The sequence below is a fragment of the Chlamydotis macqueenii genome, chromosome 22 (genome assembly GCF_036417535.1).
Source record: "Chlamydotis macqueenii isolate bChlMac1 chromosome 22, bChlMac1.mat, whole genome shotgun sequence".
In the NCBI taxonomy this organism is placed as follows: Eukaryota; Metazoa; Chordata; class Aves; order Otidiformes; family Otididae; genus Chlamydotis; species Chlamydotis macqueenii.
The window spans coordinates 1424885-1439527 of NC_141577.1; the positions used below are offsets into that span (position 1 = coordinate 1424885).

Genomic DNA, 14643 nt, shown 5'->3' on the forward strand with positions numbered 1-14643 from the left:
TCTTCCCAGAAAAGGCCAAAGCCCACTCTTTCTGTAAGGATGTAATCCATTGGCTTCACTGGCTGAGCACAACTCGTATCAGTTAATAAGGCAAGTGGCGTAGGATTGAACTCTGAACTTCCCCCGTCTCCTAGTGACAGTTTTGATAGCAAAAAAACTTAAATGACCTGCATTTAATACCCTGGTTTAAATACCTGAGCCTGTCTACAACTGTTACCAAACTGCTTTTAAGAGAAAAACCACGCTGAGCAGCAGTTCTCCCTGTTCTCCCACAGCATCCCGCGGGCAGCCGGGCTGACGCGCCCGTGGAGGGGGCCATGTTTCCCAGTACCAGGAAGTGAGCGAGCGTTGCTCCAGCCCAGCAGCTATGGCAGCCGACGAGAGGGACTACAACCTGACGGAGGAGCAGAAGGCTATCAAAGCCAGGTACCCGCCGCTCAACAAGAAGTATGAATGTGAGTACGTTTAACGCTGTCCTGACACAGCACGTGTGCGACAGCGCAATCGTGAGGGGTAGGGAGGGGAAGGAACTAGCAGGATATGCTTTTCAGGCACATGTGGGGTTTCTTAATATGCCAGCATTGTGTGTTTATACTGTGGGATACAGCTGAATTAATAGAAATGAGATAGCTACAACTTTCTTTATCACAGATAAATGCCTTTGTTGTTACATCAACAAATCATGACAGAGATAAATTAATTAAGTCTCACCTTGAAGACTTGCCACTTTCAAGCTATTTCTTAGCAAGGCAGTACATAATTCTACCTCCCTTACACAGGAATTGATATTCAAGGGTATGTTGGTCTTCTCTGTGGTGTTTTTTCTCCTACATGCACTACCTGAAGATCATTATCTCTCCCTTTCCCCACCCCTGGAATGCTTTCTAAGAACTTGTCAAGCAAGTGGGTGGCAGCCCAGGGGCTAGCTCAGGGTGCTCGCAGGAGCCCCGTCAGCGTCTGTTTCCTGTTTGAGCGGGACAGTGTCTATTGCTCTGTTAGAATATGTGTTTTTAGGATGCATTCAGCTCTTTATTTGATAGCAGTGCAGAAATATGGTGACATATTACAAGAGTCATGCTGTTTCCATAACTGGAAGAGGTTTTATTCTCCTTTTACATCCACTGGAATTTGTTTGCTTTAGAGACTGTTGTTGAGAATCCATTAATAGTGTGTGAACGATCTAAACAGCATCAGAACAATCTTTCAGTGAGAGTGGTCACAGCATGGCATTTATTTTACATCCCAAGTTAGCTCTGTTTCTCCCAACCTGGCAGAACTTTGCATTTCTCCAATTTCTCTAAATGAGTTTAGATAATGTTCACGTAAAATTTGATACAGGCTTGGGATGTCAATCTTAGCTTCTTAGTGAAAACTGCCTTCTGTTTTGTATTGCTTACTTTAAAAAAAAAATCTCCTTTCTGCGTAAAGGGAGTTTCTGGGTGTGGGCAGGTATATTTGTTCATTGAGCTGGATGTATTTGCAAATCTCATCCCCTGCATGAATAATTTTCAGTCCTGCAGACTTCAGCAGAAACTCTTTACCCCTGGTTAAAGTTTTTTTTTTATTGCAGTTCACTTGCAGAAGCCTGTTGCATTACGACGGCCATACCTTGCACACAGTGCTGACGTGTAGGGCACGGACATAGTTACATTAAACACTGGTTTTTAATCCAAGATTTGGCCTGTGCTAACTTTTTCTAATATACTGGAAATAGATTATCACTGTCTCACATCTGAAAATGAATGCAAAAAGTTCTTGTTATAATAACAATGTCTGATTTTCTTTTTTTAATCCCAATTTTTTAAATATTTCTGGTGATGTCATGCTTTTTTTTTTTTTTTTTTTTTTTTTTTTTTTCCCTTCTCCGTCAGATTTGGATCACACAGCAGATGTGCAGTAAGTACGGGGAGCTGGGATGTCTCAGTATGACAAATTGATTGTAACTGCTATAAATCTGGAATGCCTGCTGAGGACTGGTTGCAGATGTACACCTTCTGGGACCGTGAAATCATAGAATCACAGAATGGTTAGGGTTGGAAGGGGCCTTCAAAGCCCACCCAGTCCAACCTCCCTGCCAGGAGCAGGGACATCTCCAACCAGATCAGGTTGCTCAGAGCCCCGTCCAACCTGGCCTGGAATGTTTCCAGGGATGGGGCTTCCACCACCTCTCTGGGCAACCTGGGACAGTGTTCTACAACCCTCATTGTAAACATTTTTTTCCTAATATCCAATCTAAATCTCCCTCCCTCTATTTTAAAACGATGACCCCTCGTCCTGTCACACCAGGCCCCACTGAAGAGTCTCTCCCCACCTTTCCTGCAGCCCCCTTTAGGCACTGGAAGACTGTTCTCAGGTCTCCCCGGAGCCTCCTCTTCTCCAGGCTGAACAGCCCCAGCTCTCTCAGCCTGATGAGATGTCAGTTTTGTTTCTGCTCTTGGGAGAGCATAGAATCACGTTTGGTTTCTCTTCTAATATAATATTCCTATGGTGCTGCTGATTAAGCCTCTGTTATTTGGAAATGTCTTTTGAAATCTCCTTTTAATCTCTTCCTTTTAAACCAAATTTCTTCCGAGTAGTTCACTTTTATAGACATCAATTAGCCATATTAGGAAAGAACTTTCTTGTTGTCTGGTAAAACATTTATTTTCCATAATCTCCCAAGAAACTCTTCTCACAAACCACAAGAAGAAAAATCTCTGTAATCTGCCCAAATGCATAGGTATAGAAAAGCAAATATTTTTGTTCATTCACTTCCTCTGCATTAATTCTTGTGTTCTGATTTCTCACCTGCATAATACTTCGGGGTTTTTTTTTTTCTTTTGTTATGGACTAGTAAATGATCCCATGTCTTTTTAGGCTGCATGCCTGGGGAGACACTTTGGAGGAAGCCTTTGAGCAGTGTGTTATGGCCATGTTTGGCTACATGACTGATACAGAGACCGTGGAACCTGTGGACACAGTAGAGGTAGAGGCAGAAGGTAAGGCTGCATTGACTTTTTATATTGAACTGTATGAACCCTGAGGGAGAAGGGTACCAAAATTTTGAATCTTTACTTGTTGCAGTTAATTAAAATCTAATTAAGCATCACTAATCCAAATCTTGTAGTAGTGCAGAAGCTGTACACCTGACGTACTCTTGAAAATGTTTCGGTGTGCTTGCTGAGACAATCAACTGACTGTCTTCTGTGCTTCAACCACGCAGGACATGACATGCTGTCTCTTCTCTTCCACTTCTTGGATGAGTGGCTGTATAAATTCAGTGCTAATGAGTTCTTTATACCCAGGGTAAGTGTTCTGTTTTGATCTTTTTCCATTGTAGGTGGAGGCTGTGATCTGATAATACCAGCTCTGAACGCAATGTGACTTTAGGAAAGAAAGGGGCACAACAGATCACTTAAGCATAACACATGGAGAACTGAAAATACCAGGGCAGAAAGATTTGAGAAACGAATTGTTAAGCTTTGTAACCACAGACAGCAGTTATTAGCTGCTGTTATACAGGACAGCTCTGCTGCCTTTCTGTTCCAAGGAGCAGTGTTATCTCTTTGAGGCTGCTCAGATCCTCTGGGTTTAGATTCCATCTAGCAGTGGAACATAACATTTGTAAATGGGGTTTACTGAGGGTTTCTGCCTGGAGACGGAAGATGTTACTGACATATTTCTGCCCTCACTTTCTCTGCAGGAGGTGAAAGTGCTCTACATTGACCGAATGCAATTCAAAATAAGATCAATTGGGTGAGCTTAAACTGTCGGTTCAGTAATGAATATCTTTACTGGAAACTCACATATTGCCTTCAGAGTCAGCGCTCTGAAATACCGTGATGTGCTGGAGTTCACTGATGCCTTCTGAAAAGCAGATCGTGGACGGTTTTTTGTTCTTTTTTTTTTTTTTTTTTTTTTTCCCTTCCTTTGAGGCTTTAAATGAAAAATCTCACTGTCCTATGCTCATCAGTGAAACTAATTATAACATTCGGTAAATATTACCAAAATTCCAACCACCTCTTCTTTTTGCCTTTAAAGGTGGGGAGAAGAGTTCTCTTTACCCAAACACCCTCAGGTACGCAACGGTTCACCTGTCCCTATTTTACATTTTATGGGTAGGATGGGGAGGGGTGGTGTCTTTTAAATCAGACCTCTAAGGTCTCAAGAGATCCAAGTATACACACCTCTGAATGGTATCCTAGGCACCGAGCTTAACATCTCACTTTCTGCTTATTTTTTTTGTGAATGCATTCATGAAACTCTTGACCTGAGCATCTGATGCTTCCTCAGCCCTAGCAAAACTCAAAAGTGGGCTTCCTTTTTGTGATGCTGGTAACACAGTAATCAAATCTGTATTCAGAAGGTGTATGTGGGTTTGGTTTTCACACTATTATCATAGCTTTTTGCTTAGTCAGTTTTTGCTGTTTTGTTTTTTTTTTTTCCACTGAAGAATTGCTAGAAGCAAATCCTTATCTCCTTGCCAGCTCTTCAGCTGTGTCTGTATTAGCACAGCAAACGTTGATGTTCTGTCAGAGGCAAGAGGAGGAATTTGTTGTATTCAAGAGGCAGTAAAATAAGGGAAGAGTTACTTTTTCACTGTTTGGCCTGGCCAAGCCCTTGCCATTAGTATGCCAACTTTCTTATTTATTGGAACAAGAACAGTTACAGCTTTTTGGGGAGAAAAACGATTAAACTGGATAGCATTTGTAGAAGGTCATAAATATTGTGTATTATTGTGAACTGCTACAAGGGATGCCATTTAGAAAATCCATGCTTTTGTGTCTTTTCTCTCTAGGGTACAGAAGTCAAAGCCATAACTTACTCGGCAATGCAGATCTGTGAAGATGAAAAGCCAGAAGTCTTTGTCATCATTGATATTTAAAACAGAAGTGTGGTCGAGGGGGTGCTCATCATCGGCTGGCAAAAGTCCCTTGAGAACTGTAATCCCCGTGGAAGTTACTAAGGAATTGGCCGATTCAAGTCATAAGTTGAAGGGAGTAATTGCAGGGAATGTCAGCCTGTGTTTTCACTTGGGGGTGGTGAGAGAGAAATAACTGCATGCCAGGGAAAAAAAGAACTAGTTGGGGTTTTGGGGTTGTTGAGAAGAAGGAGGAGAGTTGTAGGGGTTGAAAGTCTCTGGAATGCTAGTAGTCAGCCTGAAGGCTGATACGTGCGTTAGGTGCTGTATGAACTAAATAGAGAAATTAGTGGAGCTGCTAGCTAAAATACTATATTTTTGTAGGGTGGCAGAAGATAATATTCATCTACATGATTTCATTTGCAGATCTAAGTGTTCAAATTCTGAGGTGACATCCCTCCTCCATATTATATAAAAGCTATAAACTATCTGCAGTGGGTCGGATTCAGTGCAGAAAAATTTCTGACTGTTCGAAGGACACCTAAGAACAAACGAGCGCACCTTCCTGGCTGCTGATAAAAAAAGTGATACCAGCAGGTGGTGCTGAATTGCTGTAAATAAATCTCCACATGCACTCCTAAAGCATGTGAGCTTCCACGAGTACGTGGAATGCTGATAGCACCTTTTATTGCTCTAGAAGTAGGCAGCTTTGGTGCTGCGTTCGAAAGGGACGCAGCAGCTTCTCTGTGCGTCCACTCCCAACCGTCTGCCGAAAGCGGATTCCTTTTAAAAAGCAGATGATTTGGATCAGCTTCCCTGTTTCCCTTTAGGAAGGACAATACAGACAATCTTTTAATGTCAAAGGATTATGGACTTCAGTTCACTGAATCAAAATAAATCAGAAATAGTCAAAATTGTTTTGTTTTAAGTCACAGGGCAGCAAACGTGCGTTACCTGCCACTGCTGTTTAAATGGGAGGGGCGCAGTAAGGGATGGCGGGTGCTGGCCTGACCGGCTTTTTTATTGTAAATGCTACAAGTGCCTCAGCTCTGGAGGTAGTGTCTCATCTTTATTTTGTTTTAAAGTCATCTTAAATAGATATAGGGTTATTACCATATCATGAAGATATGAGGGATAAAATCCCTTTCGTTTTTTGAGAAAGCTCCAATGCTGAAATAAAACTTGCACTGAATTAATGGATTTGTCTGTGAATAATTTTGGCCAGTGGATTTTTAACACCCATGAATTACATTTGTGCTTTGTCCTCTGCTAAGGTGAGCAGACTTCTTTTGTAAAAAAGAATGGCAGTACGCCTATCCGATGGTACAAAAATAGGGGCGATTTTTCACACACAGGGTTCTCTTCCCTCCTCAGGAGCAGCCCCAGGCGAGAAGCCGCACGGAGCGGCGCTGCGGCGGAAGAGCGAGGCCTGGACCCGGTGCTGGCGCTGCTCGAACGGCTGCGGGCCGTCCCTCGGCCCGGCATAGCGGGAGCTGAGCGCCATGGCGGGCGGCAGCGCGCGGGCTCGTCCTCCCGCCGCGGCCGCTCGGCCAGGCAGAGCGCCGCTCCCTCATTGGCTGGCTGGGTCAGGCGACTCGGATTAGCCAATCAGGCGTCGAGTTGATAGTGCTTTGTTCTGCAGAGAGCCCGCGGCGGAGGCTGTTCCTACGGCCCGGCCCAGCCCGCCGAAATGCGAGAATTCGGGTAGTTAGATTTTAACTTTGTAGACGTGCTGAGACGCCCTGTCATCACTGTGAAGTGCTCTGCTTTTAGAAATGGTGACAGGAACTTGCTAGAAAAACACCTGGAATTAACTAAGTAAGTGTTAGTCACCTTTTTAAAAAAATATTTATTACATACTACATAACAGGCCTTAAATTCGCCTTTTCCATTTCCAGAGCTGTGGGAGTTTCAGCTAGCTGTTTTCTGGAAGAAGTCCCGTTCTCCCACTCCCTCAGAGGAGCCCCGCTGCTGGCTGTAGTCTCTCACTGAGCTGGGGCCCACTGAGGCAATCAGCTACCTGACAGCGGCTAATTCAAAATCCTGCTTAAACTTCAAACCCTTCTTTTCTTGCTCTTAGTTGAGCAAGCGCCATAGGCTTGTCCTGTTCTCACTTTTCCCTAGGTATCTGTTAATGGCAACTATGGGAGACAGGGAGAACCTTGATGTGAATCAATATGGCTGTTCTCAAATTCTCTACGGGGAATTTTTGCTTGCTTGGGAGTAACTTCAGTCTACAGATTCTGCTAACAGGAAAGGAAACAGCATAAAATGAGACATGAGAACAAGCAGTGGCCCTTTACCAATACTGTGAATGCGTTCTGTGGTCTCGGTCCGAATGTTTCTTCTATACATTCTCCCTGAGATTTTTTTCATATAATTTTAGTACCGAGCACTTACAGTTTCTCTAGCAGGTGGAGATTCTCTGACCCACATGACTAGGAAAAAAATACAATTACTAAAAAAGCTGAAGAGACTCCAGAATTACAGGTTGCTTAAACTCTAAGGGAAATTGTCCATATAATGAAATGTTTTTATGCTGACTGTCAAGCAGCCGTTAAGCATCCTAAATTTATATGAGCAGGAACGCTTTTCTAAAGTAGCTCCATGATCTAAGTCACAAGTGTCCCACTGAAAGTAAAGGGACTTGCCCTCTTTATTATCTTAGCATTGGATAGACAGGAGTTTAAGCAAATCTTACACCAGTCCTGAAAAAAAAAAAAATGGAAAAAACCTGACAACTGTACTTCCAGTGATTGCACTTTTATTTCCTTGGAACCATGTTAGTGTATTTTTGTTTAAAATTCACAGTACAAAACCACTGCATATCTGAAAAGGCAAACTCATACTACCCAAGTGCACTACAGGTGCTCTGTTCATTATTCTACTCTGCATGGCTGTGTGTATTCTTTAAAACTAGTGCTTTTCTGATCTATGAGAAGCAGTAAGGTCACTCAGAAGACAAGGTTCTTGTAAATAGGAATTATTCCTGCTGAAGAGCCACTTGTTTTCTTTACTCCTTTCTTATGAAGTTTCTGCAGTGTATATACATGTTAATTACAGTGTCAACAAAAATGTGTTTTACATTTCTTAGCTGCCTACTTTAGTAAGACTTTTTCAAAGCAAATTATCAATATTTAAAAAAAAAAATCTATATTGTATAGTATCTTTGTAGAACTGTAAAATGGTTCACACTTTCGTTGTGAACAGGAGCTCTGAGCAAGTCTTGGATGAAATATAAACCAGTTCTTCTAAATAGTTTCCAGATAATAAGTCCTTTCTGGATGATATTTAGAAGCAGTTACACTGTTGCATATGTCTGTAAGTACAAAACAACCTGTTTGCAGTCCGTATTTTGCTTCTCCTAAGAGAACTTTAGCAATACTTGATTTTAACGAAAGTAATAAACCAGCATTAGTTGGTAGGACACAAGGAATTTAATCTTGAATACAACAGTAACAAATAGGCAAATATATCTACCTAAGGTTTGGTTTCACCTTTTCATCTACCTCATCTGGAGTATCATCCTTAACGTGTCGGACAACCAGATTATACGGTTCCTCCTCCATTGTCTCGTCATCCGATTTCCGTTCCTCCTCCAAAGCCCATTTGGAACATTTGTTTCCTGTGGAGGAGACAAGAGAATGTTCTGCATCTAAATCGTCAGGGATGCTGTCAAAATTAGCTTCTGCTAGACACTTATGGCACAGTCTGTAGCGTCTTGTTCCTTGCTGAACAACGCATCCTGTTAGGTCGGTGACGTGGCGCTTGCATTTTCTGCAGATCAGTTTGCCAGCTTGATGTATCTAAAGAGATTTAAAATTTGAAAATGTCAGTGTTCAGCCAAAAGCGGATTTATTTATTTTATTTAATTTTTTTTAGAAAAAAAAAAAATTAACTGAATCACTCTAAAAAAAATGAAATTAAAAAATATAATTTGCCAATTTAAATAATTAAAGCTGATGTGCAGCCAGGAAGCTTTTCTGGTATTAGTTCTGGAAATGACTGAACAGCTGGTACCAATGCCATCTTGTGATTTTTCCCTAGGCTGAATCTCCCGTTGAAATGGCGTACCGTTTGGAAGTGGTTACGTAAGTGCTCGAGTCGGGTGAACCTCTTCCCACACGCCTCGCAGGGGTACGGTCGCTCCCCTGTGTGACACCGAAGATGTCGCTTCAGGTCTGCGCGTCGCTTCACTGTGTGCGTACAGAAGGGGCATTTGAATCGCATCCGAGGTAGGTCATCTGTTACGGAGAAACATGGAAAACGTCACATGGCAGGAGTCTTTATGTAGTGATCTGGTTATTTTTCAGCTTAAATAAGCAGCACTTTTCCTCTAGTCTGTCACTAAATGGGAAAAATCCCAAAATATAATCCCCCCCAACCGGTATTTCTTACTGAACATGTTAAATTAGCGTTTGATAGTGTATTCTTTCTTATTCAGAGTATTTTTTGGATGATCATAAATACATAGCTATAATCTATAGTCATCATATCTGCCTCTTCCATCAGCTCATAGCTTTGACACTTACAATCTCTAGATAATATACTAGGATGCTCAAAGTCTAAAAAAAATGTGCAATTATAATAAAATATAGGTAATTTAGCTTCCAAAGGCATGCACACAAGAATACGCCTGTCAGCTTTATTCCACCATCTCAGCAATATGCGGTCAGTCCATCCAGAGATGAGACGTGTTGTGTAGTGTGGCCAAACACTCGTGAAGTTTGGGCTGGTTTGGACCGTAGGGAAACGCAGCGTCCTGCCCATGACAGGACCTTCTCTTGCGAAGGACTTGGGTTGGACAGTGCCTCTGTTACCACCAGGAATCGTGGACGTTACAAGAGAAATTCAGTCCTTCAGGTGCCCAAGTCAATTACAGCCCTTGAGGCTCCGTTAATCTCTATTTGAGGCCATGTATTGTTTTAACGTTACAGAATATCCTAGTCAAGCTCTGATTGCAGTTCTCATGCCCTGTTCTGGCTTCCAAGTCTCTCATTCTGTTAGGCACCATGATCTCGCAGATCAATATAATAATCTGCAATTCTAGGTGTCATTTTGGCTTTCATGCAGCCATACAAATTCTCTTCAAAAGATCATCTGAATTCTTGTAAATAAAGACAAACTTTGCAAAACTGCATGTATTTCTTACCTTCATTCCAACTACTCATGACACCTAAAATCGTGGGCATTGAGGTGTACAGTTCCTCTGCTTTTAGTTCCATGAACTCAGGAGTTCTTGAAAGTTCTTGCTCTAGCTGAGCAACAGACCACCTCTTCGGTATCACTTCTGATTCGGGATTATACCCGTAATCGTCGTGATCAACATCATTCTCGGCATCAAATTCAGCCTCCTCTCTAACCCGAGAGATGTGGCCGGAATCCGACGCAGCGCCGCCTCCGCCGACCCGCTCAGCCTTGTTTGCTTTACACGGCGCGAAATCGCGGGCCTGTGACAGCCCGAGGTGCTTTCGGCGCTTTCTCGCAGAGCCCTGTTTTCTGCCTCTTTTGGACAGCTGCGTTTCTGCCCGCTGAAGGATCACCTGGGAGGACAGGTAGCTGCTGTAACTGCTCCAGGAATTCTCATTCACCATATTGGCCTTTTCATCCGGCACTGAACAGGAACGCCTGGGGTTGCTCTTTGCTTTCCTTCTTGACCGATAGAGAGACGGATGGGCAGGTTCACCGTTCGTGCTTTTGGCCGAAAGGCTGAGGTAATGATCCTTCTCCTTCTCGTTAATATCCAGCGATGACTTAATGAACGTCTTACAGACGTTCAGAATATCTGTCATCTGCAGATAGCTAGCAGCTGACATGACTTCGATCACGTTTTGACCGGTTAAAGACAATATGCCTGAATACACGAAGTCCAGGATAACCATAAACGTCTCTGGAGAGAAGACCTCGAAAGTCGCTATCGTCGGCTGGCTCGTCTCCTTCGCGCCCTGCGAAAGGAGCATTTTGAAATAGCCGCTGCTGGCGAAGAGCACATTGCGATGGGCTTTGAAGACCTTTCCCTCCACCAGGATATTGCAGTCACAGAACAAGTCTTGCTTCCGCTGCTCGTTTAGCTGCTCCAGGAGGTGAAACTGGTGCGAAGAAATCTCCATTCCAGTCAGGGAGTAACAGCAACTCTTGCTCTGAACTGAAAAACAAGTATAATCGTGACAGTCTAAACCAAAGTTGTGGAATCCTCTTTTAGAGAGATGAGCTTTATTTTTAAAAACGTTAAAATCGTGCTTGTTATCACAATACTCCCCGCATAACAACATGAGAGAAGAAACTGAACAACTCTAAAGGAGACAAACAGATGCCTCAGCGGGATTGCTGCATGTCCTGAAAGAATTCCCATCGACGAAGCTGTGAACGGTTCACAGACTGACAAAAGGAACTTGGCCTTTCTGCCGTGGGGAGCGCCACGGGTGACGAGCGGGTCCGCGCCCTGAACGCGTTCCCGTGGGCACGGCCGCTGTCCGACCGGACCGGGACCGCACACGGCGGCGGAGCCCCGGCGGCCGCAGCCCGCCCGGCCCGGGCTCCCCCGCCATTGGCCGAGACCGCCGTCACTCACCCGCACGCGCGTCCCAATTGGTCGCTCCACCGTGGGCAGCCCGGGACGCCCGACGGCGCCGGACACGCCCGCCACAGCGCCGAGGCGGCTCCCGCCGCAGCGGGGACCTCAGCGCTCGCCAGCGCCCCGGCCGCCGCAGCGCTCCCCTCCGCCGGGCCGGGCTGGGCGAGTAGCCCGGAGCCGCCCGGTGCCGCCCGCCCTACCGCAGCCCCCGCCCGCCGCTCCGCCGGAGCTCCCCGCCACGCCGCCGCCACCCGGTGCCGAGCGCCCGGCGTGGCCCGAGCCGCTCCCGCCCCCGCCGCCCGCAGCCTCCCCGCGCCGCCGGCGGCCCCGCCGCTCCCCCCGCCGCGGCCCCTCCCGCCCCGCACCCGCCGCCCGCGCCCGCTCCCGCGCAGCCCCTTTGTTGCCGCGCCCGGCTCCTCGCAGCCGCGCCCGGGGCTGCAAATGGCGCCCGCGGACGACGCGCTGCAGCCCGAGCACCCACCGCCTCCCGGGGGCAGCTGCCAGCCGCCCGCCGCGCACCGACCCGGGCGCCCTCGGAGGCGCCGCAGCCCGCGGCCGCCGCTCGCCGCCCCGACCCGACCCGACCCGCACGGCTCGCTGCGGGGCCCTTTCCGCCCCCCGATCCCGACGCCCTGCCCGGCCTGCCCGAGCCGCCGCTTACCGCCTGGGTGCCGCGGCCGGCCGCCGCTCAGCCGCGACGAGCGGGCGCTGGGTGCGGGGTCCCCGGCCCCGCGTCGGGGCTGGCGCTGGCTGAAGGCGACGCGCGGCTCCCGCAGCCCCGAGCCCCGGCAGCCCGAACGTGAGAGAAACAAAAGGTATTTGCTGACGTGGGCGTTGGACAGAGACGCCCGAGGGCTGGGGACACAATTAAAGGGGCAACGCACCGATTGCCGCCGCAGCCCGGCGGCTCCCTCCGCCTGCTCGCCCCGCGGCCGGGGCTGCTCCCCGCTGCCCACACCCACGCGCTGCCCGGGCCGCCCGCGACCTCACCGCCGACAACGCATCGCTATTGTTAACGGCCACTCTGGATCTTTGTGTGTGGAAGGAAGGCGCCACCCGAATGGGAAATATCTGTAGTTCTGCAGCGTGGGATATATTACATTATTCAGTATAGCAGCGGTTTTGTAACAGGGAAGTTTTGTATTCAAACAGTGGAGATAATCCTAAACCACTGCAAGTGGGAGTGCAGTGCGACACATTGTCCCCTTTTTCCCTTCTGTCTGGAAAAAGAAAATCAAATCAGGATGCCCGTTAGAAGACACGACACTTTCAATCTTGTGCCTGCTAGAAGACCAGACACTTTGAGTCTTGCTGCTCGAGATGACTGAAGGAGAAGAATCCTCTGCAGGTCATCTGGTAGAGTCTCCTCCTCAAAGCAGGCTCGGGTAGAAACTGTTTAAAGAACAGTTCCCGTTTGCACACTAAAAAGTGTCAGGTCGGAGTGTGGCAGAGAACTTCATGAGTGTTCAATTTAGTAGAACAGCTAAGGCAAGATAGGGAAATCTTTTTTCCTGCCACTCCTGACAGTTTTTCCTCACAAAATTTTTTGTTCTATGTTGCTACTCTGTTTAAAATTCTTGATGCACCACATAAGACACCTCTCTGCATTTCAAGAGTTAAATATGCTCAAAGGTTATACTAGCTTCATTGTGGGAGGTTTATTAAGTTAAATAATACAGAAAATAGTTCTCAAATAAAAGATATTACAAGCTTTTCTTAGCAGCTTATCCAATTATACTCATCACTCAACAGACATACAGACTGTCCATTTATACCTAGCAGGAAAAGTACACTGCCAGTCTGGAGGCAAGGACAGGATGATTATAAGATCCTTTTCTTCAAAACTCAACCTTTTGGCCAGCATTAGAGAAATGTTCTTCTGTTTCATTCTCATACACGTTGCCTTCCAACTAATAGTAACCTTCTCGCCGACTTCTGACTTTCCTGAGATGTTCTGGAAAAATCAAGTGTTGGAATGCCTGTACGAGAATACTGAACTACTCTTACAGTTCTGCTGTACTTATTCATATGGAAACAGTAAAAGGAATACAGAATTAACTATTTGGACTCTTTTTAGATTATAATGTACATTTTTCTACATTGCAAATGGTTACAAGTCCCTGGTGTCAGCTTGACACGATAACACAGATACTGGCCTCAACAGTCTGCTGAAGCAGTTCCTTATGAATCTGGGAACTCATTAAATAATCCCTAAACGCCTGTGGTTATTCCAGTCTGACTGCTGCTACCTTAAGCCTCAAGGCTTTGTTTAAAATAGAAGTTTACAAAGCCTTTTTTTAGGATAAATTCAGCTAACCAAGTTTAGTTTAGCTGTAATCCTCACTTAACCTAAAACCGGACCCTGCTAGCCCTCAGCAGTTAAGGTTTTAGGTGGACATTCAACTAGAGAGCGTTGCTGTTGTGCTGACAGACGCTAATGATTGTCAGAGGGGGATCCTGGGATCTGGGCAGTCACTGACTCGGCTGTCGGCAGATGGTAGGTCAGGCATTTTGCAGCTAAATCAAGGTCCATTTAAATAATAAATGAGGCTGAAGATAGCGCTATTAGCCCTTGTGTAGGCTATCTGAAGTTCAAAGCCAAGTATTTCTGCAGACTAGGAGACCAAAATATATGAAAGGTAGACATTGGCATGGCTAGGTAATGGGATAACCTCTGACAGCGACCAGATGCTTCAGAGAAGAAACATTCCATAACAATTTTATATGCAACAGATTTTTTTTCCCCTAAGTTATCATTGAAAAATTGATAGGGATCCCAAAATCCTGCAGGTTGGAGCATTTCTTCTGAAGAGCCAGAAGCAAAGGAAGGAAGATATATTTAGCAGTCACTGTCAATCTTCTGCTAGAGAGATCTGTGGGCTTACAGATGTTTTCAAAGCTCACACTAAATCAATATATTTGCTTTTTTTTTTTCATCTCCGTTCCTTAGAACTGGAATAGAATACATACCAAAATGTTGGGAGAGTCATTCTGAGGTTGTTTTTTGGGGTCTGCTTTTTTTTCTTTTTGTAAATAATTTTGAAAAAAAAAAACCAAAACAACAAACCTTTAAGATAAGGGCAGGTGTCATTTTGGGGGATAGCAAATACAGAGGTTTAGATAATGTAATGGAAAACAAAAAAAGTGGGATATGGTGTGAAGGAGATAAACTAATCCACTATCCCACAAGTCATACGTTTATGTGACAGGTAGAATTCCGTAAGAAATA

General features: G+C 45.4%; 2 protein-coding genes across 3 annotated transcripts; one reads left to right on the plus strand and one right to left on the minus strand.

Moving 5' to 3' along the window:
- The first annotated feature begins 280 nt into the window (after positions 1-280).
- TSLIG1 (tRNA splicing ligase complex subunit 1) lies at positions 281-6036 on the plus strand. Of its 2 annotated transcripts, XM_010126467.2 has the most exons (7): positions 281-455; positions 1872-1896; positions 2857-2978; positions 3203-3285; positions 3683-3735; positions 4021-4057; positions 4778-6036. In XM_010126467.2, the coding sequence occupies exons 1-7, from the start codon at positions 368-370 to the stop codon at positions 4862-4864; spliced, it is 495 nt and encodes a 164-aa protein (XP_010124769.1). In that variant the 5' UTR covers positions 281-367; the 3' UTR covers positions 4865-6036. The 2 variants fall into 2 exon arrangements, with proteins under 2 accessions (XP_010124769.1, XP_086621275.1); XM_086765149.1 differs by lacking the exon at positions 3683-3735 and having other exon boundaries at positions 305-455.
- A 1951-nt stretch (positions 6037-7987) lies between these two features.
- LOC104478064 (zinc finger and BTB domain-containing protein 8A) lies at positions 7988-12218 on the minus strand. The gene is made up of 4 exons (XM_086765141.1): positions 12076-12218; positions 9993-10985; positions 8915-9084; positions 7988-8646 (listed from the first exon to the last, which is right to left on the minus strand). Exons 2-4 carry the CDS (start codon positions 10948-10950, stop codon positions 8317-8319), a joined length of 1458 nt encoding a protein of 485 aa, XP_086621267.1. The 5' UTR covers positions 10951-10985; positions 12076-12218; the 3' UTR covers positions 7988-8316.
- Between the last annotated feature and the right edge of the window lie 2425 nt (positions 12219-14643).

What these genes read in the sequence shown, in the direction of transcription:
- TSLIG1 (XM_010126467.2), top strand. Translation starts at nt 368, where the DNA reads ATGGCAGCCGACGAGAGGGACTACAACCTGACGGAGGAGCAGAAGGCT. An exon ending in GCTCAACAAGAAGTATGAAT is followed by an intron (nt 456 to 1,871) that starts GTGAGTACGTTT and finishes CTTCTCCGTCAG; the next exon opens with ATTTGGATCACACAGCAGAT. An exon ending in ATGAGTTCTTTATACCCAGG is followed by an intron (nt 3,286 to 3,682) that starts GTAAGTGTTCTG and finishes CTTTCTCTGCAG; the next exon opens with GAGGTGAAAGTGCTCTACAT.
- LOC104478064 (XM_086765141.1), bottom strand. Translation starts at nt 10,950, where the DNA reads ATGGAGATTTCTTCGCACCAGTTTCACCTCCTGGAGCAGCTAAACGAG. An exon ending in CATGAGTAGTTGGAATGAAG is followed by an intron (nt 9,085 to 9,992) that starts GTAAGAAATACA and finishes TCTCCGTAACAG; the next exon opens with ATGACCTACCTCGGATGCGA. An exon ending in TACGTAACCACTTCCAAACG is followed by an intron (nt 8,647 to 8,914) that starts GTACGCCATTTC and finishes AAATCTCTTTAG; the next exon opens with ATACATCAAGCTGGCAAACT.